At 46.4% G+C, this 27,538-nt stretch overlaps 1 protein-coding gene across 4 annotated transcripts; it reads right to left on the minus strand.

Moving 5' to 3' along the window:
- Positions 1–1,024: 1,024 nt before the first annotated feature.
- Positions 1,025–24,263, minus strand: PARP16 (poly(ADP-ribose) polymerase family member 16). 4 transcript variants are annotated; one of them, XM_059372274.1, is made up of 7 exons: positions 22,831–24,263; positions 22,036–22,335; positions 11,168–11,305; positions 8,752–8,958; positions 5,951–6,122; positions 3,825–3,966; positions 1,025–2,465 (listed from the first exon to the last, which is right to left on the minus strand). In XM_059372274.1, exons 2-7 carry the CDS (start codon positions 22,207–22,209, stop codon positions 2,330–2,332), a joined length of 969 nt encoding a protein of 322 aa, XP_059228257.1. In that variant the 5' UTR covers positions 22,210–22,335; positions 22,831–24,263; the 3' UTR covers positions 1,025–2,329. The 4 variants fall into 4 exon arrangements, with proteins under 4 accessions (XP_059228257.1, XP_059228258.1, XP_059228259.1 ...); XM_059372275.1 differs by lacking the exon at positions 22,831–24,263 and adding an exon at positions 22,614–22,819; XM_059372276.1 differs by lacking the exon at positions 22,831–24,263 and having other exon boundaries at positions 11,225–11,305; positions 22,036–22,819.
- Between the last annotated feature and the right edge of the window lie 3,275 nt (positions 24,264–27,538).

The raw sequence follows: 27,538 nt of genomic DNA on the forward strand, positions 1-27,538 counted from the left end.
GGTTTCCTCCCATTTCCCTGGACGTTGCTGCTGGGTCTCCTTTGCATTCTCATTCCCTCTACTGGGCCATTAAAAACTAAACTCACCAGCTCTTTGCTCTTTGCCGAGCCCTACTGTGTCAGTCCTGTTAATCCTCAAAACTATGTTAAATCTAAATCTGCAACCACCAGCCAGAGGGGTCTTCCTGGAAAGCAAACCTGATCCTATCATTTCTTTGCTTAAGACCTAGTGGCTCTCCCTCAGTTCTGATGGTCTTGCATGACCTGGCCCCTGCATACCTCTCCAGCCCCACTGCTCACCACTGTACTGCCCTCCTGCTTTTAACTTCTCCAGCGAGAACTCTGGGTCTTTACATGTGCTGTTCCCACTGCCTGAAACACTCTTCCTCCCCTTCTTAGCCTAACACCCATGGCTCTGTCAGGTTTCAGTTGGATATCACCTTTGCCAGGAACCCCTGGGGGCCATCGAGGATACTGGTTATGACAGTCATACTGGAACCTGCCCAGCACAGCTCCCAGCTCTGTGCCACTTTCTATGACCACGCAGCCATGGGCAAGCTAGGAAACTCTGGGACTTCAATTTTTCATCTGGTGTCAGGATTAAATAAATCAGTACCCGTAGGTGCTCTGTAGTGCCACACATGTCATCTCCGTATTTCCTGACCCCAGATGAAGGTGAGGCTACTGGCCAAGTATTTCCCAAAATTCCTTTGTAATATCATATAATCCAACCTCACTCCTGGGAATGCCTGCCCATACCCCACCTGGCCAGACCTCGGCTCCAGGAGGGCGGGGCATTTTGACCTTGATCCTGCTACTATTTTTAGTGCCCAGCACACAGCAGATGCTCAGATTTGTTCAATCAGTGACCAGAAATCAAACACCTACTAGACAACCTGGGGATACATGCTGTCCAGCAAACTGCTACCTTGAACAGGGAAGGGAGGAGAGGATAATATTTTTAGCAACAAGGCCTACAGGGCAGGCTCTCACTGAGGCTAAAAGCAGTCACAAAGACAGCTCAGTAATTAGGAAAATACCTTTATTATTTTTGAAATGTTGCCATACTCAATGTAAAAACCATGATAGTGGTTTTCACAACTTCACAGATTATAGAAAGCTGACTTTCCACCATCTTTATAGAAATCTACCCCCCACATCAGATGCGGCTCCACGATGGCTGAAACAGGGCAGGAAGGAAGGGCAGAGAATCAGCAAAGACAACTGTAGCTCCCGTGGGCAGCCAGAGGCTTCCTCGGCACTTTTAAAGCCCAGGCTGAGTCCCAAAGACCTGCAACCCCTCTAAGGAAGGCTCAGTCCATGCACCTTTGTGGCAGACTGAGGCAGGCCTCTGTCCTGAAGGCCGGCAGCCCACAGAAGGCCTGCGACGTGGCACTTGTGGCTGGGAGGCCACAGTCAAGGCAGCTTCGTGAGAATGAGAAGAGGGGGCAGGCCTGCGGCTCTCTAAAACATGGCCAAGAAAGAGACTACAGGCACTGGCCAAAGAGTGCTCTAAGTTTAGAAATCTCCCTTTTACTCAGCTCCCGAAGATGAATTTGTCAAATAGCTATTTAAAAAAAAGAAAAGAAAAACAAAAAAACACAAACATGTGTTTCCATTTCAGCTGTAATCAGCAGTTGGTAATTTTTAGAAAAAGATGACATGAGTTGCTCATTGTCAAGTTTGTCTTTTTTATCAAGTCTCTGGCTCCTTCCTTTCTCTTCCATGGTTAGGGCAGGGGGGTGACAACTGTAGCAGAAGGCTGTTTGTGGATTTGAGAAAACTGCGAAAATGTTTTGCACTCACGTACAAAGGCTGATGGAATTCAGAAACGATCCCACCGATTTTTATGAGAAACATGACTGTTCCTCTTGGGTGTCTCAAGTCAAAACAAGGCAACCACCTCGTGATTTATAGTCCCCACTACACATATTCCACCTTCCAGAAGGCATTAGAGAAAGGGCCAACGTCCGCCAGGAGCGATTGTAAACATACCACTGACAGCTTGGACACTTTGTTTTTAAATGCAGCAGGGTTTTTTCCTTTGGCCCTGACAGAAAAGCCAACTCCCTAGAATTGTTTAGGAAGGAGCAGACAGGAGGACTCCCCTGAAACTTCAGAGTGAGGAGCCTCATGGTCCCCCCTGACCGGAGTGTGGCCAGGCGCATTGTCAAAGGCAATCAATACATTTATGGCATATGAAAATTGTCCTGTGGTCCCCAGCTGGCCCCCAGACTCCACCCAGTTGGACATGGGGCAAGGGAGATACAGAACAGATCATATCGTTAAGGCACGTGGTTGAGGTGGCCCCCACACCAGGCCCCAAGGGATTATCTCTTTGCACGATTCCAAAAGTGATGGAAAGCTGAGGAATTGATGGCACTCACAATAAGCAGCAGCAGCAGATACAGGGATATCATGACCATAAACCAATGGCTGGAAAACCAGGACAGCTGGCTGGAAGCCCTGCATTAGGGGGGGCGGGGGATGTTGGCAAGAAGAGAAAAACATTTTTTTTTAAGTGTATGCAAAAACTTCTGGCTCAAAGAAGATGAAATGATGAATTTCATCCTCTGGGTAAGCCATGAAATGAAGCTTCATGCATGCTACTTTGCTCAAAAAATCTGGGGCTATTTGCCCTGGCACAGACACATCTTTCACCAGAACATTTTCTAAATGTGCAAAGACAGCTATGCAATTAGCTCATCCTGATCATCTCTCTTATGGCTCCTCTTGTACCTTTTATGACCTGTCTTTTCTTTTGTGAGACTTTGGGATCTAGAAGATTCTTGCTCAGGGTGTTTGCCCAGATGGCAGCAAGTGGCAGGTTACTTAGCAAAAGTCCCTTCATGGTGACACTTGTACAGATATCAGTCAGAGCTCGGGGAGCCCTCTTTGGCCCACCAGAAGATGATCTAAAGCATCTGAGTGTACACTAAGAGACTCTCCAGGGAGAGGTGGGAGAGGAATGGAATTTTCAAGTAGAAAAAGCCAGATGGTTTTAAACCAAAGGATAATGTTCCTCAGACTCAGTAACCCTATCCAAATTTCCCCAAATGTGGGGGACGGCCGGGGGAGGGGGGATTTTACTGGTTTATGAAGTCTTGAAGCGTGGAAACCACTGGAGTGGGGCATATTAAAGGTGACCCCTTTTCCTATCTTACCTGCTTCTCTACTGCTTATCCCCATCAGAAGCCCTGCCACAGATCCCAACAAGGCAATAGGATCTTAAAGCAACCCTTGACCCTAGAGATCCCTGCACATCCACCAACTACCACATTGCTGAGATGAGATGAGGCATCGGCCATGGCTATGACGGGCTGAAAGGTCTCATCTGCTATTGAATTCGACTCCCATTTTAGAGATAAAGAGGAGGCAGCTCAGGCGCAGAGAGCAGCAGGTGGTGGGTCCACACCACTGCAGGGAGTGACCGAGACCGAGCAGGGTGCACACATTCCCAGCTGGTGTCCAGGCACCACCCAGCCTCTCAGCTTCACCTCAGTCAGTGGGTACCAGAGCACAATCAGGAGCCTGGGTGGTGATGGGGGCCTCATGCTCTGGGGCAGCCAATTTGGCTTCATTTAGTCCCTCATGTCATTTGTGTTTACAAGTCTCTACCTTCTTCACTAGGAACACACAGTCCCTCTTAGGGCCAGGACCCCATCTCCTCAGACCCGTCTTCCTCATCCCTCGTGTTTTATATACTTCACACACTGCTCAAGTCTAAGGCCGGGGAGCAAGGGACGCTGGCAGCAGAGAACCCACCACTCTGAATGCAGCTTTGCGGTGCTGCCCTGGGCCTCTCACGGGGACCGCCTGCCTTACCTGCTGGGCTGCCTCTGTGAGTACACCAGCAGGTACTTCACTCGCAGGAGTTGGTTATTTGTGACCACAAAGTACTTTGGGGGGACGTCTCCCCCTTCGCTGTGTTTGATTCTTGCTCTCCTGCGATCCATCTCCTTGGAATCTGAACAAGGAGAATGAAGCACAGCTTTACTTGGGGACATTCAGGAATAAGAGAAGCAAATTGTGAATAGAAACAGGTCAAGCCTCCTGGTCATGAGGGTGGAGAAACCCCAGCAGGCTGAGGAAAGGTCTGGGTGTATAGAGGAACACCAAAAAAAATGGGAGAATCTGACAAAAAAGATAAGAGGGGATGGCACCTGGGTGGCTCAGTGGGTTAAGCCACTGCCTTCAGCTCAGGTCATGATCTCAGGGTCCTGGGATCAAGATCCACATCGGGCTCTCTGCTCAGCGGGGAGCCTGCTTCCCCCTCTCTCTCTGCCTGTCTCTCTGCTTACTTGTGATCTCTCTGTCCGTCAAATAAATAAATAAAATCTTTAAAAAAAAAAAAAAATAAGAGGGGAAAAAAACCACAAAAACAAAAACCACAAAACAAAACAAAAACCAGGAAAATAATAAGGGATACAAGGGAAAAAAAACTGAGTTGGGAAAGCAGAGGGAAGAAGCAGACTGATGGCCATCACAAAAAAATTATCTGGGCTTAGGTACAGGACTTGACCTAAAATGAGTCCCTTAGCAGGCATTTTCAATTAACCATCCAGATTTTCGAGCTTCTTAGAACTCTCATGTTCCATCCTTTGTACCAAGACTTGTTTAAAAAACAAAACAAAAAACACCAAACTTTTTAATAACATGATGAAGCTTGATAAAAACAAACAAGCAAAGTTATGTGACAGCAGACACTGCAAGGTCTTGTTCTGTTGTTTAAGGTCAGAGTTTGCAAACTTCCTAAGAATTATAAATGCAGATATTCATGCTGCCTGCTTTGGAAGGGTGGCGTCAGACCTGGGCCCATTCCTCAGGATTCCAGTTGTTCTACATTAGAGGCCAGGAACAGACAGTTTTCTCAGTGGAACCAACCAGTCAGTTCTGGAGACTAGAGTAAGAGTTCTGGGACTCTTTTGCCACTAAGGGCAAAACAGCAGAGCACACAAGGCAGAGACTCGAAGGAATGGATCAGACTAGAGGTGGCTAGCTAGTCATCGAGTCCCCAGAGAGCCCAGGATTTACTCCTCACAGCTTCAGGTGCCTCTCACGTCCTCTGGGCGCCTACCCAGGCACACACCAAAGTAGCCTGGAGGGATGGGTCTGGACATGTGTCTTTAGCTTCAGTTGACCAAATACCTACTGAATGCCAAGTAGGTTCCAGGTTCTCTGCAGATACCAGGTGCCCAAGAGTGACTGAAACCCAGTTTCTGCCTTCAAAGAGCCCACATTCTGGCCTCACACCTTTCCTTTTATCTACTTTTTAAATTATTTATTTATTTGCAAGAGAGAGAGAGCACAGAGTGCGAGGGAGAAGCAGACTCACCACCAAGTGGAGAGCCCGATGTGGGGCTTGATCCCAGGACCCCAAGATCATGACCCAAGCCAAAGGCAGACACTTAACCAACTGAACCACTCAGGTGTCCCTTACCTATTGAAGCTCCCTCTATCCCAGAGCTTTCCCTGAGCACTTGGACATACTATGATTGTACCTTCTTCTCAGCTGCCCCTGTGGACCTCATCAGCCGCCTTCCGTGGTATGCTCTGCCCACCACCTTGTAGTAAGTGTATCTTTTTTATCACGTGTCCCCAAGGAGACTGCTCGCTCTGTGAAGGCGAGCTCCTGTCCCACGTTGCTTTGGACCCAGCCCATTCCGTGGCAGGTGATGGGTATTCCATTTAACAGATGAGCCAACGGTAAGAGCCTGTACATTTTTTTTTTTAAAGATTTAATTAATTTATTTGACAGAAAGAAATCACAAGTAGGCAGAGAGGCAGGCAGAGAGGCTGAGCAGAGAGCCCGATGTGGGACTCGATCCCAGGACCCTGAGATCATGACCTGAGCTGAAGGCAGCGGCTTAACCCACTGAGCCACCCAGGCGCCCAAGAGCCTGTACATTTAATAGGCCTGCAGCCCGGGCCCAGGCCAAGCGTTCACTTACCCTTCTTCTTCATTTGGCACTTGACATCTGGATGATCAATGACTTCACACACAGCCACGCAGCTGAGGATGGGGCCAAGGAGGCTGCGCTGCCATCCCAGGCCGTGGGGGCTATAAATGAGGGCCAGGCTCAAGTCACTGGTGAGGTAGGTCCCTTCCCCAAACAAGGACGTCTGGAATGGCAGAGGTTAACAAAGAAACAGGGCTGAGTGAATGTAAAGTTGGCACAGCAAGATGACATAGGTCTTTCTTCAATAAAACTGTAAACAACAAATTCTTAAGCCTCTTTTTCCCCCGGGAAAAGGTATATAATGTCAGTTCATTCTAAGACATCATCTCAGAGTTGTAGTTAAACATATTCCCATCTGATGACAGTTTAACTTGATTGTGGATGTGCCCACCTAGCCTGGCAAATTAGTGGTCAAGTTTGAATGAGAAAAACATAGAAGAGACCTGACAGACCTGAGTTTTAATCCTAACTGTACCTCCAACAAGCTGGCAAGTTATAGAAACTCTCTGGGTGTCGGTTTCTACGTCTACAAAATGTTGACAAGTGTATCTCCTTCACAACATCACAGAGGAGTATTCAATGAGATAATGTACATAACACTGAGCAGGACCCCAGCACATGAAAGGAGAGGGCATGTGTGTCAAAATATATTAGTCATTCCTGTTACACGAATGCATCTAGCATGGTCACACTGACAGCCTCCAGAAGCCAAGTCATGCACTTATGCACAGGGAGGAGGATCACACTTGAGGGTAGAAAGGACCTAAGTTGTCCATGTGGAAAAGAAATGAATCTCAGACCAGAACCTGTTACCATATAAGGCAGGCCTGTATTAAGGGCAGGGTAAGTATTACTCTTCATATTGGTGTCAACCAGGAAAATGTCCAAAATCTAGGAGGCAGGTCCCTAGTAGTAGGGGCTAACTTGATGTCCTCCATGAGGAAGCATGTCAGGTGAGAGAGAATGAGCCCAGGTGATATACCCATAGGTTGAGGCTACAGCAGGCATAGCAAACTCATCTTCTGCCCACAGTAGACCACAGCAAAGGGTCAACAGTCAACCATGATAGCCAGCAGAACGGTACCAGTCATGGCACTCAGTCATCCTGACTCTGAATCCTTCTCATTTCAGGTAGCTGCTACCAATGGATGGACTTTGAAATTGAAGTTGAAATTCAATTGCTATCTTCGGGCTGCAGTGTCTGCATCTGTTGAGTGAACTCAAACTGCTCACTGAACATCCTAAGCTTGGGGACTGAGAGATGTCTTTTTCAGGGGCCCCAGGCTTCCACAATTCTAAGCTGGTTCAGTGAAGCTTAAGGGGAATGAAACTCGAGCCTTTGCTTTACCTTTGGGAAGCCCCTTGCCAACTTAAGACACTGTCCCCATGTCTCAGAAGCTGCCACAGACCTTCTCCAAGGACACTGGATGTCATCTGCTCTGACTCCACACCCACTCTCAGCTCTGGCTGCAATATATACACAGACGAAACCCCCCTCAACTCAAGAACCTCAAGCAAAACTGCTCTGAGCAGAGAAACAAGAGTGGGAAAGGTTGGGTATCTGTGCTATGAAAATAATCTCTCAGCTTCAACTGGCAAGTAAGCTCCCTCAAGCAAGCCCCTCACTGGAAACCCAGACAGAAGTGGCCAATGGAGCATCCGCTTTACCAATAGAGACTGACGAGATGCCTCTACGCAGCAACTCCCCAGACAGTGAAGTGAAGGTCTGCTGTATTAGCCTGTAATCTGCAGGCAGCTTTTCCAGGCCGGCTCTGCCGTGAAGCAGAGGCCCCCTGGATTCCAGTAGCCTGGCCATAAAAATACGCTGAGAGCCAGTATAAACAAGCCCGTCATCCTACGCAAAACCCAACTGCACTAATCAGCTACAGCAGTGCTGGAAAAGTCTCTCTAGCCCCGAGGCTGCAAAAGCCACAGCTGAGCCCATGGCTCACAGAACCAGACCCTCTGATGAGGCTGCAGCCCTCCAATTACCCCAGATTCCCTCTCCATCCACCTATGAAAGCAGCCCTTGCTTTCTTGGAGTCTAGTACGGGAAGAGCCTTTTGCATATATAAACTGTTTGAATCCTCTCAGCACACCAGAAGGTGGGTAATGACATCCTATTTTACAAATGGGGACACTGAGGTTCAGAGAGGTTAATGAAATTTGCCCAAGACACAGACAGAACTGCTAAAGTGGTCTTTTCTGGCTCCTAGGAGGCTCTCCTCCTAGGCAAGTGCTTCTCAAATTTTTACGTGCCTACGAGTCACCTGGTGAGCTTGTTAAAGTGATCCCATATCAGGTGATCTTGGGTGTGGCTGAGATTCCCCAAGTCCAACAAATTCTCAGGTGATGTGGATGCGGCTGGGCCAGGGACCATGCTGAGTCACAAGGATTGCCTATACCCTGGAATCACCAGACTTTTAAAGTATATTGGTGTCTGGGCCCATACCCAGACATCCTGATTTAATTGGTTTGGGAGGCAGCCAAGCACTGGGATTTTTAAAAGCTCCCCAAATGGGCAGCCAAGGTTGGGTACCATCTTCAAATCAATACTTCTCAAACTGTAATCAGTATAAGAATCACCCAGAGAGCTTATTAAAAATCAGATTCTAATTCAGAAGGTCTAGGGTGGGCTCAAGATTCTGCATCTTCACTTCCCAGGTGCTGGTGTTACTACTGGTCTACAGACTATACTAGGAGGGGCAAGGCCTTAGTGAACCCCTCCCCACACCCTCTACCAGCAAATCCCCCAGGGTTCTGACCCTCACATCAGGAGGTTTAGGCCCCACCTTGTTCAGGTGGCAATGCAGCCCATTGTGGATGATGGAATGGAAGTTTTCAAGGCGGCTCCCGTGGAAGGCGTAGATTAGGTCCCGTTCTCCTTTGGTCTCATAAAATTTGGCGTTCGCTGGGTTGGAGTATTCAATTTCAAACAGGAAGTCCGGCACGGGGACAGGCGTGTGAGGGGCACCAGTCAGCTTTTGGATCTTTTTGAACTTGAAAACACGTAGGAAGTGGCAGTTTTATTTGGGAACCTGGTAAGATGTGCTGCCAAAATGGCATCCTAGAGCTTTGGGCTTAACCTCCTACGGGCTCTGCTCATGAGAACAACTAGTTGCACGAGAATACAGACAACAGTTTATAAGTACACTCAGAGCTTACAGCTCAAGACTGCTTCCCTCTAATACTATTTTTCCCTACACCAAGCTGCAAAGCATGAACTCTTTCTTCTAACTAAAGACTACCTCTAATTTTCATAACACTATCGCATCCATTTCCTGCATTCCATCTTTACAATAATCTCAGGAGGTAGAAAGGTGGAATCAAGTGCAAGAATGGCCAAAAATGTTTCCTCCCATCCTTGTCCATTTGCCCCTCTTTAACTGACTTTGTGGGTGGGAACTCCAGAACTCCCCTAAGAGGTGACATCTACTTATCTGCCCCTTGAATCTGGACTTGGCCATGTGACTTGCTCTGACCCTGGCCAAATATAGCAAGCAGAAACTTGAAAAGGGCCAGCTGCTATGAACCCTTCACTGCCATGGGGACAACCCCTGCTAGCCTTCAGTAGGATGAGGGCCTCACAGAGGAGGCCCCCACCAAAGCAGCCATTCCAGCTCAAGACCTAGACCTGTGAGGCTACTCTAGATCATCCAGCCCCATCCAGAAGAACAACCCAACTAACCCACTGAATCTTGAGAAACAATCAATGTTGTTTTAAGCCACTAGGTTTTGGGAATGGTTTGTTACACAACAAAACCGAATGGATACAGAAGAGTAAGCTCTTCCTGACGGGCAGTGATCCTTCTCAGGGCAGGGACCACATCATTTGGGTAATTTCTAAACAGCAAGTCATATAGACCAAAACCAGTCTGTGGCAAAGTTTTCTCTGGGTTGTGATTAAATGAGAAAACTAAGGACAAAGTAACAAATACGTTTATATTGCTGTCAGGTTGCCACGAGCCTGTCTGTGTCATTTTTTTGAGACCATCCTCCTTTTTTGTACTAAAATATATTTTTATAAAGTGATGAGACATAGCAGCCTAATGTCCTTACTTGAGCTATAAAATAAAAATAAGAAGCTAATAATCCTCACTCCATATGTGGAGTACCAACACTCCACTCCACATTTTAACAAAATTTAACTGACCCATAATTAAAAGTCAAGGAACCACTGTCTTAATCTACTTTAGCTCCAGCACCCAACATCTAGTGGATGCTTGAAGACGATAAATAAAGGAATGAATAAATCTCAACTTAGCAGATGACAGAAGTGAAACGGAGATATCTTCTCTGAGTCAGCAATCTAGCCCAGACTTGATTATGGGTCTCCTAACTACCACTCCAGGGCTCTCTGTTACTGACCCTTTACCAACATAGGTGGACACCCGTGGACACCAGAATCTGAAACACCCAATTCTCTGCCACTTGAGGAGGGTTTTTGTCTTTGGCAGGAGCTTGTAAAAATTAAATGCTCTTAAATTGAAACTGATGAAGTAAAGAACAACACAGATAAACCCCTGCTTCTGTTCTGAGGCAAGAGCACAAGGCCTTGTCCTCCCAGCCTGACCCTGGGAGATCCTGGCCAGGCAAGGGAAACCAGATTATGGAATGTCTAGTCTGTGCCACAAATTATACTAGGGGTGCCATACATTCTACCATAGCTCCCCTCTGTGATAATATTAATATTCTCAATGTACAAATGGGGAAAAGGAGACAATGTTAGATTGAAGTGGGATTTGACCCCAGTGCCTGAAGTGTTTCATGAACCAGGTTCTTCCTTTGTGTTTCCTGACAACTGGATGAGGCCAGTGTTTCTTAAGGTGTGGTCAAGGGTCCACCGTTGTGATACCCAACATTTCCTGAGCCCTTAGATTGTACCCCAAGGCATTCTTCTAGCTGGGAATATTCATGCCATTCTCACAGCCAGTTCCCTGATGGAAGTATACTATTTATAGATGAGGAGACGGAGATACTGAGAGGTACCCGGGGGCCTGCTCCAGGTTCACCGTAATGGGGAGAACACTGCTTCGCACTGCCAGTGTGCAAGTTCCTGAGCCCACTCCAGACACAGAATCAGCATCTCTCAGGGCAAGGTCCAGGAAGCTGCATTTTCAGCAAGCTTCCCAGGCCTTTCTGGTGCAGGAGGAGGTCCCAGAGCTCTTAAGCCCTAGGGATCTGCTGTCCTATAGACCAAAGTCTCACCTCTGACTTCCCTGCACTGTGGATTGTCAGGACCTTTGAGGATAAAATCCAGCTCACCAGATCCCTGGCCCGTACGTCTTTGTCTCCAGAAGACTGGAGAAGTTCTTTCAGGTTGGGTAACTTGCTGGCATCTGCAAGCTGCAATGAGGAAAAAACCTCCATTAGCAAGGATCCTGAACAAAATGATAACGGGGTGCCCTCACATGGTGAAGTAGGCAAACTGCACTTCTTTCATGTTTCAAGGAATTTCCTAAGAGGGAAAGAAAGGTACAGCTCTGGGAACCCCCTTCCAAATACCAAACTCCAAAAGCTCTGAACACTGAAACATAGTTCCATAACCCATTTGGTACAAAACCTGACCTGAGATGCTTTGAGGTTAGTTTAATCTTTACTTTTCCCACTTCCTGTTGCTGTTGATGGGATACATTTGGCTGCAGGAATATTAATGTCTGATTATGGGATACCACCACCTCCCAGGAGGTGTTACCAAATACACGGTATATGCAAGTGTGAGTAGAGGGTGAACAAAGCCTTTTCCCTTCAACATGAGTTAACTCCCTGTTAACATGTCTTTTGGAGTATAGCAACTCCATACACAAGCAGGAAATACTGCTTTGGGAAAAATGACCCAGAATAGTAAACTGTACCTGGACTGGAAGAATCTATGAGTGGGGAATCCATGGCTTTGGGCTTCCCTGAGTGTGAGTGTGGTGACTTCTTTGAGGACCCCAGCAGCTATGTCTGTGGTGTTCTCACAAAAAGAGGCCAGCCTCTGGGGCATATGGGGCTTCATTGAGGCGCCAACCCACTCATCTCCTCACTCCCACTGCTTCCACGTTGGGTTGCTGAGAAGAAAGAAGGTCCCAGGTCTATCTCTACACGTCTATTTCTTTTCCTTTCCATTTTTCTAGAAAGTTGGCTGTTGCTGACCTTGGGGGCTTTATTTCCTAACTCGGCAAATGAAAATCAGAAACATTTCGGGGCTACTTTATTCCTATCTCTATTTCCAAAGACTTATCACTAGCGCTGAACCTTATTTATTTATTTATTTGTTTATTCCTATCTCTATTTCCAAAGAGTTATCACTAGCGCTGAACCTTATTTATTTATTTATTTATTTATTTATTTATTTATTTGACAGACAGAGATCACAAGTAGGCAGAGAAGCAGGCAGAGAGAGAGGAGGAAGCAGGCTCCCTGCTGAGCAGAGAGCTAGATCCCAGGACCCTGGGAGCATGACCTAAGCCGAAGGCAGAGGTTTTAACCCGCTGAGCCACCCAGGGACCCCTAGCCTTGAACTTCTAATAGAACCCTTTCTACATGCCTTGTGGAGCGTCAGTGAGGATCCAGTTAAAAACCATGGATGACGGTACCTGGATGGCTCCGTCGGAGGATATTAAGTACTCCAATGTTAGTGGGACTGTCATGATGGTTGTCATTATGAACTGTAGGAGGCTCCATGTGCCTGGGGCGTGGGGGAGGGGTCACCAAGAGGAGTGAGAGGGTAACATCAGTTTGCGAATGACCTTGACCCACCCTGGGGACTCTTGGCTTTGTTCTATAGACTGTAGGGAGCCACTGAGGGTACCCTCCAGTGGCCGTCCCCACTGCCTGCTGCCTGCACAGAGAACACACCCCAGCAGCCTGTGGCCTCTGTCCTTCTTTTCTTCTCCTGGTCCATCCTTGTTATCACAGGGACAGAGCTGAGTATTCTCTCCCACAATGACTGTCCTCATCACTCCTATTCTCCAATTCCGACTGTGAGCCACAAACCCTTGCCAATAGTCCAGACCTGGGCACAGGGAGCCTGCAAAAGGCCAGTCAGCTAAGCCAGGCCCCTTTTAGGGGTTCAGTCTGGGAAAGTGGGAGAGAACCCTCCTGGCTCTGGGTGGGACCCAGGCCCCCCTCAGACCTCCTTGGAGCCAGCCTTCTTCCAGAGCTGCTGCCCTCTCACTGCTGCCTGTCCAGACAGGACCCCTATGTGTCCTGCCAGGCTGCCTGCTTTATCCCCACTCTTTAACCCCTCAACTGACCTCCCTTAAGTCCCATTTCACTTTCATGCTACTCTGAGAAATAAATCTGCTCCAACAAGTTAACAGAATTCTTCCTCCTGAGTAAAACCTGTCTGCACTTGAGCAGGGCCTTCTGGGAACCAGGCATACAAGCAGGGTTGCCAGATAAACTACTGTCTCACCAGTTAAGTTTGAATTTCAGGTAAACAACAAAATTCATTCTTTCAGTGTAAGTATAACCCATACAATATTTGGGGGCATACTTGCACTTTCAAAATTATCTGTTGCTTATCTGAAATTCAAATTTAACTAGGTGGCTTATACATAGTTTGCCAAAGCTAACAACACTTCCTTTAACAAGGCCCTTGGACATCTGGTCTGACCTGGCCTCTCTTCCTAACAGCGCCTCTTACCACAAACTTCCCACCCACTGCCCCCATGCTATTTCTCCCTTTAGTATGCTTCTGCAGCTGCCCAGCATAATATTTCATGGGGTCCTCAAGGCCAGCCTAAATTCACCTCCCTGTCCTTGATCACCCAGGATCTCTGTGTTCCCCTGTCCTCTAGGCAAAATCCCATGTTGGTACTTGACTCTCTGGAGTCACCTCAAATCCAGTTGAGACAAGCACTTCCTGAGGGCCAACCACATCTCATGTCTCCTGGAGACCCAGCAACTGGCCTAGAACTTGGCACGAGGTTCAGAACAAGACAGTAACAGCTACTATTTATTCAGGCCTTACCATATACCAGGTGCCAGGCTAAATGCCAGGCATGCATCATCATTTTAGCCTCCACACAGCCTGTGTTAAAGGGGGAGGGAACAGGTCTGGAGAAGTTCAGCTCTTTCCCAGGGTCACACTGCTATTCAGTGGTAGGGCAGAGACATGAAGCCTGGCGGCCTGACTTCAGAGTCCATTCTCTGGGATCCTCTCCCAACAAATCAATGGAGAAATGTATTTATGTGTTTGTTTTAAAGGTTTAAGTAATCTCTACACCTAACGTGGGGTTTGAACCCACAACCCCAAGATTAAGAGTTGCATGCTCCACAGACTGAGTCAACCAGGCACCCTTCAATGGAGAAATTTTTAATGGATTCAGTATTTTAGCTCCAAGGAGCAATTCTGACAAAACTTTAAGAGGGTGCTTGGGAAGCTTATCTGGTATGTTCCTGGAGATACCCCCCACCCCACCACCACCACCAAATAATACAACTGAGACAAATACTGGCTGAGCCTAAGCCCTGTCAAAGTTACAGAGAAATACGTACGTCACCTGTAGTATGGAGCAGGGTCAGGAATCAGAAAACCCTCCATGCAGGTAAGAGACAAACCGCAGCTCAAGATAGTGGAAGGCATTTCTCAAAAACTTGACTGAGGAGAAGAGTTCAGGAGGAAGGAAGGCATTTCTGGGGATTCGAGGAGAAGGTGGAGGGAAGGGTTTATGGAGTGGGTAGGACACAGTGGTGGGGAGGATTCTGAGAGGCAGAGCAGATGGCACTCTCAGTGGGACAGGCAAAAGGTGGTCCCAAGCTCAAATGCCTTTGGAGCCAAAGAGTCATGAAAATGAGCATGGGAGGCATCTAGGAGAGAGTGGTGAGGACTGCATTGAACTGGACATCCCTGGCCCAACAAAGGGCCCAGCCACCAACCCCCAGCTGGTTTCTATCCAAGGGTGCCAGGATCCAGCTGGGCTATGGAGGCTCAGATGTCTTTATTTTCAAAAGAAATCAGCAAGCTACTGCTTTTTTTTTTTTTTTAATTTACCAATTTCTAGAAGGCAAAGGGAACAAATAGAGCCTGTTATCCCACAAACCCCACTTTCACAGCCTCTGCTCTGAGAAATAAAGAAGTATTCAGTTGGAGAAGGGGTCAAGGAGCCTAGGCAGGGCCTGACTGATGACCAGCACTGGTCTCTCAAGAAAGAGGTGGTTTGGGTGACTGAGAGATCAAGGGTAAGGAACCACGAGGGGACACACAGAGGAAAGAGAAGACCAATAACCAAGCAACTCCTGTGCTTGCTTTGAGTAAGGAAGTGACAGGACAGCCCAGTGGACGGTCTGCAAACACCAAGATCACAATCTCCTGATGAGGAGGCCCAGGAATCTGTGTTTACAGATGTTCCCACAGGCGATTCTCACCACCAGGAAAAGGTGGGGAGACTCAGGTTTAGATATTAATTAATGTTGTTCTAAAAGGGCAGGCAGCAGGAAAGAAAGAACTCTGGGGTGGGGGCGGGGGGTGAATCCTTACCTATAAAGATACCAGAGATCCTAATTACTAGATGTGGGAGAAGATGCTAGAAGGGAATGAACCAAAAGGTACAGCCAAAGTCACTGGCCTCAGGAACCAAACTGATAAAGTGACACCTGGAAGGGCAAAGTGGGTGGGATGGGGGGAACCACTGGGCTGCTGGGATGAAGCCGGGAAAAGTGGCCACTGCTGTTATATGTAGGTATACCTTGGTTTGCACAAAAATCCAGATTAATGAAAACAGACTGAGGGTCAGAATCTACTTTATAAGAGAACTCTTCACACAAGCAGTCATTGTGGGGTCCCTCTAAAGGAATGGTTCTCTGGGGGCAGGCCGCCATTATCTAGGACCTGGAAGGTGGTGTAATACCCACGCTGAGACTGATTAGCTGATGGTGACAGAGATGATAAGAGAACCCCTATCACTGAGTCGTTATGATTAAATGAGTTCTACCTAGAAACAGCTCAAAAGAGTGCCAGGCAGGTAGTTCAGTGCTATTAGTATTATGCAAGCATTAGATACTGTACTATTATTAATCAAATGCCTCCTCTCTCCTGCTCATCAATTCGATAAGGAAAAGCCTGCATTTCTGGGATGGTTGGGAAGGAAGGAGGTAGTCTGTACTGAAGGATGATCCCACCCCTGGGTTCTCCATATTGTTATCCCACAGGCTGAGACACCTTTCTAGCCACACATCTACCAACAGTCACACCACATAACCTACGTCTGATCCAAATCTTTTTATATCTGTATACCTTTCTATATCTGTATATTCTATATTTATATATCTGTATGGTATATAGAAATATATTCTATATTTCTATATCTGTATATTCTTCAGAGACCACCTCTGAGAGAAGGGAACTAAATAGGTAATCTGAGACAGAATTTGACCTTGAGATATCACATATGTACCTAAATGGACACTTACGGGCTGGACTGAATCTAATCATCATCATTTCCTCACTACCCAGCAGATGGGTGTTCATGAAAATGATCAATTAATAGGAAAATCTTAAAACTACATATTCCCAGACAACCCGTTGGGTCCCCTCCCTCTTTGGGAGCTTTGTGCTATCACTTTGCTATTGCTCAATAAACCTTGCTTTGCTGCTAAAAAACAAAACAAAACAAAAACAAAAGTAAATAAAATTACATATTCAGGAGTGCCTGGGTGGCTAAGTGGGTTAAGCCTCTGCCTTCGGCTCGGGTCATGATTTCAGGGTCCTGGGATTGAGCCCCACATCGGGCTCTCTGCTCAGTAAGGAGCCTGCTTCCCTTCCTCTCTCTCTCTGCCTACTTGTGATATTTCTCTCTCTGTCAAATAAAAATAAATAAAATCTTTAAACAAACAAACATATATATTCTCTGCAAATAAACACAATATCCCAATGCCCAGGCTCTACCTCAGAGATGAAATTGGAATCTCCAGGGATAGGGTCCAGACATCACTATTTTTCAAAGCTTTCCAGGGGATTCTAATGCCAGCCAAGGTTGACAGTTTTATAAAGAGTGACCTTCCCCAGTAAATGTCAATATTCAATTTATAATCTGAAAATAAGCATTAAAAGTCTCACTTAGAGAGGTTGCTTACCCTTTGAGCCAGCAATTTCACCCTTTAGAATTTATCTCAAGAAAATAACTAGAGATGTAAACAATGATTACTCTACAAGGTAGTTTGTCATAGCAGCATTTAAAAGAGCAAAATTTTTAAAATCTTGAAGGCTCGCAAAGGAAGGACTCCTAACTGCTGGGGGTAGAGGTTGAGAATAAGATGAGGTTCCAGTTATGTCCTAAAGCATTAAGAAAAGTTTGTCTGGACAAAGAGGAAGATGGTGTGGAGAGGACAGGCATTCCCTGGAGTCAGCACAGAGAGCAGCTTATTCATGGTTTAACTCAGACATTGGGGACACAGATTGGCTAGACAGCACAAGCCACAGACCAGAACCAGAAGAGTCAATTAGTGCAGTTCAGCCCCCAAAATAGTAGAAAGGAATGGGGTAGGCTAGATACAGTGCTTCTCAGACTTTACAGTGCACACAAATGCCCAAGAATCTTATTAAAATGCAGGTATTGATTGGGTAGGTCTGGGGGTGGAGGCGTCCACATTCTGCATTTCTAGCTAGCTCCCAGGTGATGCTGATGAGGCTGGTCCTCAACCAGACTCTGGGTGGTAAAGGACTGGAATTAATACAATTAAAGGGCTGGAATTAATACAATTAATTCCCCCACAACCGCCTACCCCTTAAAAGGGTCTTCAGGCTAATGGTGAACTGGGGCATGATGTTTTCCAGCGGAAAAACAAAACAAAAAACTTAACAGCTGTGATGCCAGTGACATGATTCTGTGTAAAGTGACTCAGAGAATATGAACTGTACCCAGGATAGCTCAACCTTAAGTTCAGGGGTCAATTGTCAAGGCTACAGGACATCCCAAGAATCTTAGAGGGTCTCTTACCTTATAGGAGCTTAGCCAATCCTCTTCCCAAGGGAACAGGGTTAGAAACCCTCAGTCAGAGGCAAACCCTCAGTCAGTCACATACCTAATATGATTGTTCAAACATGTGATAAGCACGTCTCAGGCCAGACCCTGGGAATACAAAGAACTCCCAGTGCAAAATTGAAGAGCTGACTCAGAATGGAAATGTCCTCCAAACAAGGCACTGGAGAGATGATTTGGGACTGCAGGGACTGTGGCAAAATAAGGCCAGAGCCATGCCTAAAGCCAAGAGCTTGGTTCAGTAGGGGATGTTCTCAGGAAAGCCACAGTCAATAAAGTAATTCAGCCAGAGCTCTAAGTTTTGGAAACAACCCATGTGTTATAGGTGTGTAATAACAGTGGAGAGAAAATGATTTAAAAGTGGCTGAGGGGCGCCTGGGTGGCTCAGTGGGTTAAAGCCTCTGCCTTCGGCTCAGGTCATGATCCCGGGGGGCCTGGGATAGAGCCCCGAGTCTGGCTCTCTGCTCGGCGGGGAGCCTGCTTCCCCCCTCTCTCTCTGCCTGCCTCTCTGCCTACTTGTGATCTCTCTGTCAAATACATAAATAGATAAAATCTTTAAAAATAAATAAATAAATAAAAGTGGCTGAAAATGATACACTGTTTCACATTATTTCCAAGAGCTCTTAGCTAACAATGAGAGACTTTTTAACAGCTCTATACCTTCATTCTTCAGGTAACCACAAAATAATCCAGAAGGCCAAATCCGGACCTGATTCCGTTTTCTCTAAAAGCTAACTTTTGAGGGGGCACCTGGCTGGTTTAGTCAGTACAGCACGGGACTCCTGATCTCAGGGTCATGAATTCAACCCCCACATTGGAGGTACAGTTTACTTAAAAATAATAAAAAGCTAAGCTTTGAGTCAGGTACAGGTCCAGATACCAAGTTCTCTGCATCTTTTCTACAATTCATGTAACATGTAGCAAAATGAAACCTAAAGTATATTTATTTAAGAATGTGTGCAGGCGGGGCGCCTGGGTGGCTCAGTGGGTTAAGCCGCTGCCTTCGGCTCAGGTCATGATCTCAGGGTCCTGGGATTGAGTCCCACATCGGGCTCTCTGCTCAGCGGGGAGCCTGCTTCCTTCTCTCTCTGCCTGCCTCTCAGTGTACTTGTGATTTCTCTCTGTCAAATAAATAAATAAAATCTTTAAAAAAAAAAAAAAAAAAAAGAATGTGTGCAGGCCCCCAGAAGTCCTGGTGCAAGGCCCTGCCTGGTGAGTGGCCTTCTCCAGGGAAACTGCTCGTTAAAACCATACCTACCCACAGCCAAGAAGCTGGTGAGCCTGGCCTAGCTTCCCTCACAATGGTGCCCAATAAGGAATAAGGCACCAGAACAGGATGGGAAGAACCCGTCCATGTTTCTTCAGTGGCACCTGGGAGCAAGGGTGCCCTGGCTAGAACTGGCACAAAGAGCCCCATGCCTAAACAGTCTGTCCCTACAAATGAGAAGCTGCTATCTGGGGTTACCTTAATCGCCGGTGCTCTCCTAAGAGGTTATAGATACGACAGGAAGGAAGAAAGTGCCTTCAACTGAGAGCACTGATACCTATGGGGAATGTGGAATGCTCTGCTGGGGGCACTTTTACTTTATCCATATCATTTGTATATTTTTTAACAAAAATATATCCAACCATTGTTTGCATAATTAAAAATAAATTTTTAGGGGCGCCTGGGTGGCTCAGTGTGTTAAAGCCTCTGCCTTCAGCTCAGGTCATGGTCCCAGGGTCCTGGGATCGAGCCCTGCATTGGGCTCTCTGCTCAGCGGGGAGCCTACTCTCCCACTCTCTGCCTGCTTGTGATCTCTCTCTCTGTCAAATAAATAAATAAAATCTTTTAAAAAATTAAAATAAAAATAAAATTTTAAAAAGCACAAGCACATCAAAATAATTCCAAAGTTCCCTTTGCTTTTATCCCATATTTGTCAAACAAACCTCATTCTGTTTGCGGAGAAGACCTTCCAGCAGGAAAAAAACATAATGAGCATTCTAGTCCATTTGGATGTTTCTTGGTCAGAATTAATAAGGTGCATTGTGGGGCACCATCTCTGCTGACCCTAATCTCTCCTCCTCTGTCTACTCCTCCTGACATATTCCCTCTCTCACCCTGCCTCCTCAGGGGTCTTTCAGAAATGCATCCTGGGGGCACCTGGGTGGCTCAGTCAGTTAAGCATCTGCCTTCAACTCAGATCATGATCTTGGGGTCCTATAATAGAGCCCAACATCGGGCTCTCTGCTCAGAGGAGAATCTGCTTCTCCCTCTCTTTCTGCCCACCCCCACTTGGGCACTCACTCTCAAATAAATAAAATCTTAAACAAAACAAAACAATGCATCCTGGATCTCACCATGCCCTCCTCTGCCCAAGGGTAAAATCAACACATCTTTGGCAAAACATGCCCAGCTCTGTGTGCTCTGGTCAACCTCATCTCTTCCTGTTCCCCTTGGTAGCCACACTAAAGTATAGACTTGTCCTTCTCAATGAGCTCCTGGCTTTCTGCCCATCCTGCTGCTCTTCCTGGAATACCTCTTCCCTGCTCTCTGCTCCTCAAAAATCCTCCATGTCCCTGGGGACTCAGCATAGCATCAGCCACAGCCCCTACTTAGTGCTCCCTGACCCTAGTCCACTGCCAAGGACTGGGATTCCAGCCCTGGACTTCTATGTTGTATATAGAGACTTACTCCATAATACAGCTGAACACACTGTTAATCTCTCCTTGGGCCTTTAATTCTGTACTCTTAGCACCTGGCCCACAGCAGACATCCATAAATAACTCCTGACAAAACCGAAGGACGTTTTATCCCCAAGGCTCTGATAGCACAAACTCACAAAACTGAATATCTGAGTTTTCAGAACAAACCATGAGGGAAGTCAGTTGGCTTATCTTTCTCCAACCCCCACTCCCTGTATCTTGAAATGCCTATGCACTGTGGTCAAGGCCTGGGGTGCCCTCAACACATCCCTGGCCTGGGCTGTAATGGACCAGATAAGGGCAGGAGGCTGGGCCTTTGTCCCTAGACCTCTTAAGAGTGATAGCAAAGAGGGAATCCGACCCTGACCACCTCATCAGAGAAAATTCTAAGCATCTGTTGATTCAAAATATCTGCCTTAATCTGTTAACATGGTTCATAACATTCATTGATTTTTTTTTAATGTTTAACTAATTTTGATACCTGGAATAAATCCACCCTGTTCATGGGGAATTATTCTTTTTATACATTGCCAGAATCAGGATGCAATTTTTTTTTGAGGATTTCTATATTTATACTCATGAGTGACACTGGCTTATAATTTTCTTTTCTTGTGTTATCCTTATCAGATTTAGATCAAGCTTACATTAGCCTCTTTTTCAATACTCTGAAAGAATTTTACACAAAATGAAACTGGAAGAACTTATTCTCTCAGTGTTTGGTAGAATTCACCAAGGAAACCGGGTAGGTCAGGAGTTTTCTTTGAGGGAAAATCTTTGACTACTCACTCAATGCCTTTAATGATTATAGGCTATTTTGATTCTCTACTTCTTATAGAACTGATTTTTGTAAACTGTGTTTTTCTAGGTAATTCCAAACATTTGAATTACAAAGACAACTGATATCTGGAATGCTGACCCTGAGGTGAACTCTGTAAGAAATTAAGTGCCTTCTGAATCATGGGAGAAATAACAGCTGACATGCAGAGGGTATGTTACAATTACATAAAAGTACTGCCCACATATTACCTCATTTGAAGATCAAGGTCTGGGTGGCTTTGGTGATTTTTAGTGTCTGATTACTTGTAAAGAGATGAATAACTTCTTACTTAGTAGAAGCATCTGATTCAGATCAACCCCCCTACTGCTGGCCATGGTAGGAAATTTTGTGGAGGCTTATGCGACTACTGAATTCTAACTTCACTCCTGGGAGTTACTTGTCATTAACATGAGGGAGTAACCACCAAGGGCCTTGGGATTGTCGATATTAGGGTATGGGTGTTGTGAGTTCATGGAAACCTTCCTTAAGGCCCGGCTGGGAATGTTAAGTCTGGGGGCTGGCGTGTTCACTAATACGGGTCCACAGGCCACGTGGCCTGGGACGCAGAGGACAGCGCGGGAAGGGGTGGAGAGAAGCACACTCACCAGGGCCTCAAAGTCCTTGCAGTCGTGGCGGGCATAGGACGCGGGGAAGGGCCGCAGCACCGAGTCGCGCTTGTAGCTCTGCAGCGCCGAGGCGAAGAGGCTGCACCGGAGGTCTGCAGCCAGCACGTCGCGGCCCGCCACCTCCTTGACCGCCGCCCAGCCTCCCGGCTGCATCCCGGGTGGCGGCGCGTTGCCGGGGGAGACGCGCGGGTCAGGGGCTAGGGCCGAGCCTGCGGTCAGCGCGGAGCCAGGCCCAGGGACAATGGGCCAAGGACACCGGGGTTCCGGGGTGGCGCTGGGCTGAGGGATGAGATGACAGGGGTCAGAACGTGTGTCGAGTGTCTTCGGCTGGGGCCCGGGCCGGGGCGCTCGCTGTCTGGGGAGACGGGCCGGTGGAGGAAAAGGACCCGGCCGGGACCTCGGTTCTGCGTGGGAGGTTGGGCCTGGGAATAATGGGGCCGGGGGAGGGGGTGTCCCAGGCCCCGGGGAGGGGCTATGACATGGGGTGAGACGACAACGGCGGGAACGTGCTGACACGTGTCCTCTACAGGAGCCTGGGGCAGGGGTGGGGCGGGCACCCTCAGGGGGAAGCAGGGGACGAGCCCCCTCTCCGCGCCGGGAGAAGCTGCTGCGCCGCCTGTGCCTTCCTGTTCCGCCTCCGCCCTGCACCGCCGAAGCCCCGGCGCTCGCCCGGCTGCCCCTGGCGCCGCCTGCGTTCCGCGAGCGGTGCGCGTCAGCCCGCGGTGCCCAGCCCGCGGGAGGGACTCCCGCGCCCGACTGTGCGCCCGGGCCTACCTCCCCTCGCGGCCGCGCTCCGCACGCTGCTCCACCCTCCTCCCAGCCTAGCCGAGGGCCCGCCCCTTCCCGCGCCCGCCCCCGCCCGGGTGCCGGTTGTGTCAGCCCTGCCAGATCTGAGGGGACAGCGACGCGAGGTGTGGGGCCCCGGTCGAGTCGCCCACGCCGCTGCACGTCGTTGTCCCAGAAGCCAGGGATAGGAACTACCTAGGCGCCCTTTGACCCACCCTTGGATTTGCCCTTGTCCCAGCTCCGCGGGAATTGCTGAGCTGCGGCCTCCCTCCTGAACGTTTCCCTCCAAAACCGACTGCGTAGAGGGAACCATTGAACACCCAGGGAAACTGCATCTCAGCGTGCTGCACTGCTTGCCCAAGGTCCCACAGCCGGATCGGGTGAACCTGGAATTCACGTCTAGATCTGAAAACCAAAAGACCTGTCCTCTGCTTCTCAGCCTTCAGAATTCACTGCATCGCTTTAGTCTCTGGCCTCTCAGACAAGGGTCAGCAAGATCCTTCTTTGGAGTCCTGTCAGGAGAACCTGGAGAGACAAAAAATGGGGGAGAACAAAGGGGAGGTTGACCTAACTCGGCAGAAGGGAAGGGACTAGACTCCCATCCCCTCTCCCAATTCACAGCCCCGTTAGAGAAAACCCCAGTTTGGCCTCATGGTCACCTGGAAATCCAAACACAGATAATTGCTAACTCCTAGACCAAGTACCCTGGCCCCCACGCCCACACCCTAGCTTCCTCCAATAGAGGAGCTTCCCCTCCTTCCCCTCCAGGCTGAGCTGGGCTCTTGCTTCAGAGAAGAGGGGGTCCAAGACTTTGGATTGTATATATGACTTTGGGAGGAAGAGCAGTACTGGACCCCCATACACCACAGGGCTTCCCAGGCCAGGCACTGAGTGCAGACTGCTCCCAGGAATCACATCAAACCTCTGGTTGCTAGGAGGCCCAGACTGGGCCAGACGAACGAACAAGTATCTTAGAGACTTATATCCTCAGACAAGACTCCTAGTGCCCAGGACCTTATGGGATCCAGGAACTAACATGGCTGCTGAAGTTTAGGCCGCAGGGTCAGCAACAGTGGGACAGGAGACCTGGAAACCCTCCTTCATTCCACCTCTTCACTGTGGGCCCTTAGACAAGACCAACTCTTTGGCCTCAAGGATTATTTGCTGGATGAAAACATGAAATTTGCTTTTCTGAGTATGTTTTCTCACGCATGAAATGAGAATCATGGTGAAACATCCACAACTGAAGGGGGTGTGGGAACCGCTCTGGGGATGCAATTCTGAGTGTCTGGGCACTCTACAAAACAAGCTGAGTTATCATTGTGTTTATTTTCTTCCTTCCTTTCTTTTTTTTTTTTAAGTTATTTATTTTTTAGTAATCTCTACCCCAATGTGGGCCTCAAACTCAGGACCCTGAGATCAACTGAGCTAGCCAGGAGCTGGCTATTTATTTACTTTTTATAATTTTTTTTGTACTATTTACTTTTTATATTTTTAAAAAACAGCTTTATTTACCTGAAATGAATATAACATTGCATACTAACTAACTGGAATTAAAATAAAAACTTAAAAAAGAAACAGCTTTGTTGAAGTATAACCTACAGCCCATACAATTTGCCCATTTAAAGTGTAAAATATAATAGTTTTTAGTATTTCCACGGATATGGATTTAGGATTTCCACGGATTTCCACCATCACCACAGTCAATTTGAAACATTTTCATCACATTCAAAAGAAACCCTGTGTAGTTAGTACTTGTGGTACCTGAGCATGGAATGTCTTTCCATTTATTCAGATCTTTAAAAAAAAATTTTTTTTCACCAATGTTTTGTAGTTTTCTGAATATAAGTCTTGTGCTTCTTTAATTAAATGTATTCCTGGGGCACCTGGGTGGCTCAGTCGGTTGAGCTGCTGCCTTCAGCTCAGGTCATGATCCCAGGGTCCTGGGATCGAGTCCTGAATAGGGCTCTCTGCTCAGTGGGGAGTCTGCTTTTGCCCACACAGCCCCCATGCCTGCCTCTCTGCCTACTTGTAATCTCTGTCAAATAAATAAAATAAAATCTTTTTTAAAAAAATTAAATGTATTCCTAAATATTTCATTCTTTCTCATGATATTATGAGTGGGATAATTTCTTAATTTCATTTTAGATTGTTCATTACCAATGTAGGGAAATATCATTGCTTTTTATATATCAATCTTATAGCCTCCAAATTTACTGAACTTGTTTAGCAGTTCTAATAGTTTTTTTAAATAGACAGATCCTGTCATCTGTGAACAGAGATAATTTTGCTTCTTCCTTTCTAATTCAGATACTTTTTATTTATTTATTCTGCCTAATTGCCCTGACTAGAACCTCCAATACAATGTTGAATGGAAGAAGCGACAGCATGTATTTTGTCTTGTTTCTGATCTTACCAGGAAAGCATGAATACTTTTTTTTTTAATCATAGCTTTGGGTTTTTCAGATATGCCCTTTGCTAGGTTGAGGAAGTTCCCTTCTATTTCTAGTTTGTTGAGTGTTTTTCTCGGAAAGAGGGTTGTGCTTAGTCAAGTACTTTTTCTACATCTACTGGGATGATGATATGGGTTTTGTTTTTTATTCTATTGATATAGTGTGTTACCTGCTTTTCAGATGGTTAAACCAACCTTGCATTTTGGGGGCTAAATCCCACATACTTAGGTGCATGATTATTTTTCTGTGTCGCTGGATTTAGGTTTGTTAGTGTTTTGTTGAGGACTTTTTCATTCATATTCATAAAAATATTGCTCTGTAGTTTTCTTGTGATGTCTCTGTATGGTGCTGATATCAGGGTAATACTGGCCTCAAGGAATGAGTTGGAAAGTGTTCACTCCTATTTTTTTCAAAGAGTTTGTGAAAAATTGGTATGAATTCTTGTTTAAATGTTTGGTAGAATTCAGCAGGAAAGCCAGGTCTGCCTGGGCTTTTTGTTGTGGGTAGTTTTTTGGTTTTGGTTTTGGGTTTTTTTTTTTTTGTTTTTTTTTTTTTTTTTCTAATTCAGTCTCTTCCCTTGTGATGGATCTATTCAGATTATCTATTCCTGAGTCAGTTTTGACCGCGTGACTCTTTAGGAATTTGTCTGTTTCATCTGTTATCTAATTTATTGAAATACAATTGTTTATAGTATTCTTCTATAATTCTTTTCATTTCCAAAAGATAGGTAATAATGTCCCTTTCTTCATTTCTGATTTTAGTTGTTTTTTTAAGATTTTTAAAAAGGATTCTCTATACCCAATGTGGGGCTCAAACTCATGACCCCGAGATCAAGAGTCATATACTCTATCAACTGAGCCAGCCAGGCACCCCTGATTTTACTTTTTTTTTTTTTTTTTTAAGATTTTATTTCTTTGAGAGAGAGAGCACAAGTGGAGTGCAGGGCAGAGGGAGAAGCAGGCTCTCTGCTGAGCAGGGAGCCCAATGTGGGACTCCAACCTGGGACTCTGGGATCATGATCTGAGCTGAAGGCAGATGGCTCAACTGACTGAGCCACCCAGGTGACCAGCACCCCTGATTTTAAATATTGTTTTTTGTTGTTATTTTAATTTAATTTTAGAGAGAGATAGCATAAGTGGGGAAAGGGGCAAAGGAAGAGGGAAAATCCCAAACAGACTCTGAGCTGAGTTCTGGAGGCTGATATGAGACTCGATCCTCTGAGATCATGACCTAAGCTGATCTCAAGAGTCAGACGCTTAACCAACTGAGCCACCCAGGCACCTCTTAAATGTTTGAGGTTTTTTTTAAGATTTTATTTTTAAGTAATCCCTATACCCAACATGGGGCTTGAATTTGCAACCCTGAGATCAAGAGTGACATGCTCTTCCAACCAAGCCAGCCAGGTGCCAATGATTTAATTTTTTTATTTTTTAGGATTTTGTTTACTTGACAGATAGAGACACAGCAAGAGAGGGAACACAAGCAGGGGGAGTGGGAGAGGGAGAAGCAGGCCTCCTGCTGATGAAGGAGCCCCATGCGGGGCTCGATCCCAGGACATTGGGATCATAACCTGAGCTGAAGGCAGCTGCCCAACCACTGAGCCACCTAGGCTTTGGTCAGTCTAGCTAAAGGTTTGTCACTTTTTTTGGTGTTATCCATGAGCCAGCTTTTGGTTTCATTGTTTGCTCTATTATTTAATAGTCTTTATTTCATTAAGTTCTGCTCTGATCTTTTTTATTTCCTTCTCTCTGCTTTTTCAGATTTTTCAGATTTTCCTTTTTAAGTGTGTTAAAATGGAAATTTATTATTTTCAGACCTGTTAGTTTATTGTATTGAGACCTTTCTTTTTTCTTAATGTAGACATTTACACCTTTAAATTTTCCTCTAAGTACTGCTTTTAAAAAAATTTGTAAGTTATAAATTTATAAAATTTCCTGTAAGCACTGTATACAGATGCATTACATGAGCTTTAATAGGTTGTATCTTCATTTTCATTCACCTCAAAGTGTTTTCTAATTTCTCTTTTGATCTCTTTCTTGACACATTGGTTATGTAGGAGTGTGTCATTTAATTTCTGCCTGTTTGTGAGTTTCTCAAATCTCTTCCTGTTACTGATTTCTAGTTTCATTTCACTGTGATCAGAGAACACTGTTGTATTACTTCTATCCTTTTAAATTTATTGAGCTTTGTCTTATGGCCCACCATACCTCTATCCTAGAGAATGTTCCATGAGCACTTGAGAA

This window comes from Mustela nigripes, chromosome 13 (genome assembly GCF_022355385.1).
Source record: "Mustela nigripes isolate SB6536 chromosome 13, MUSNIG.SB6536, whole genome shotgun sequence".
Lineage (NCBI taxonomy): Eukaryota > Metazoa > Chordata > Mammalia > Carnivora > Mustelidae > Mustela > Mustela nigripes.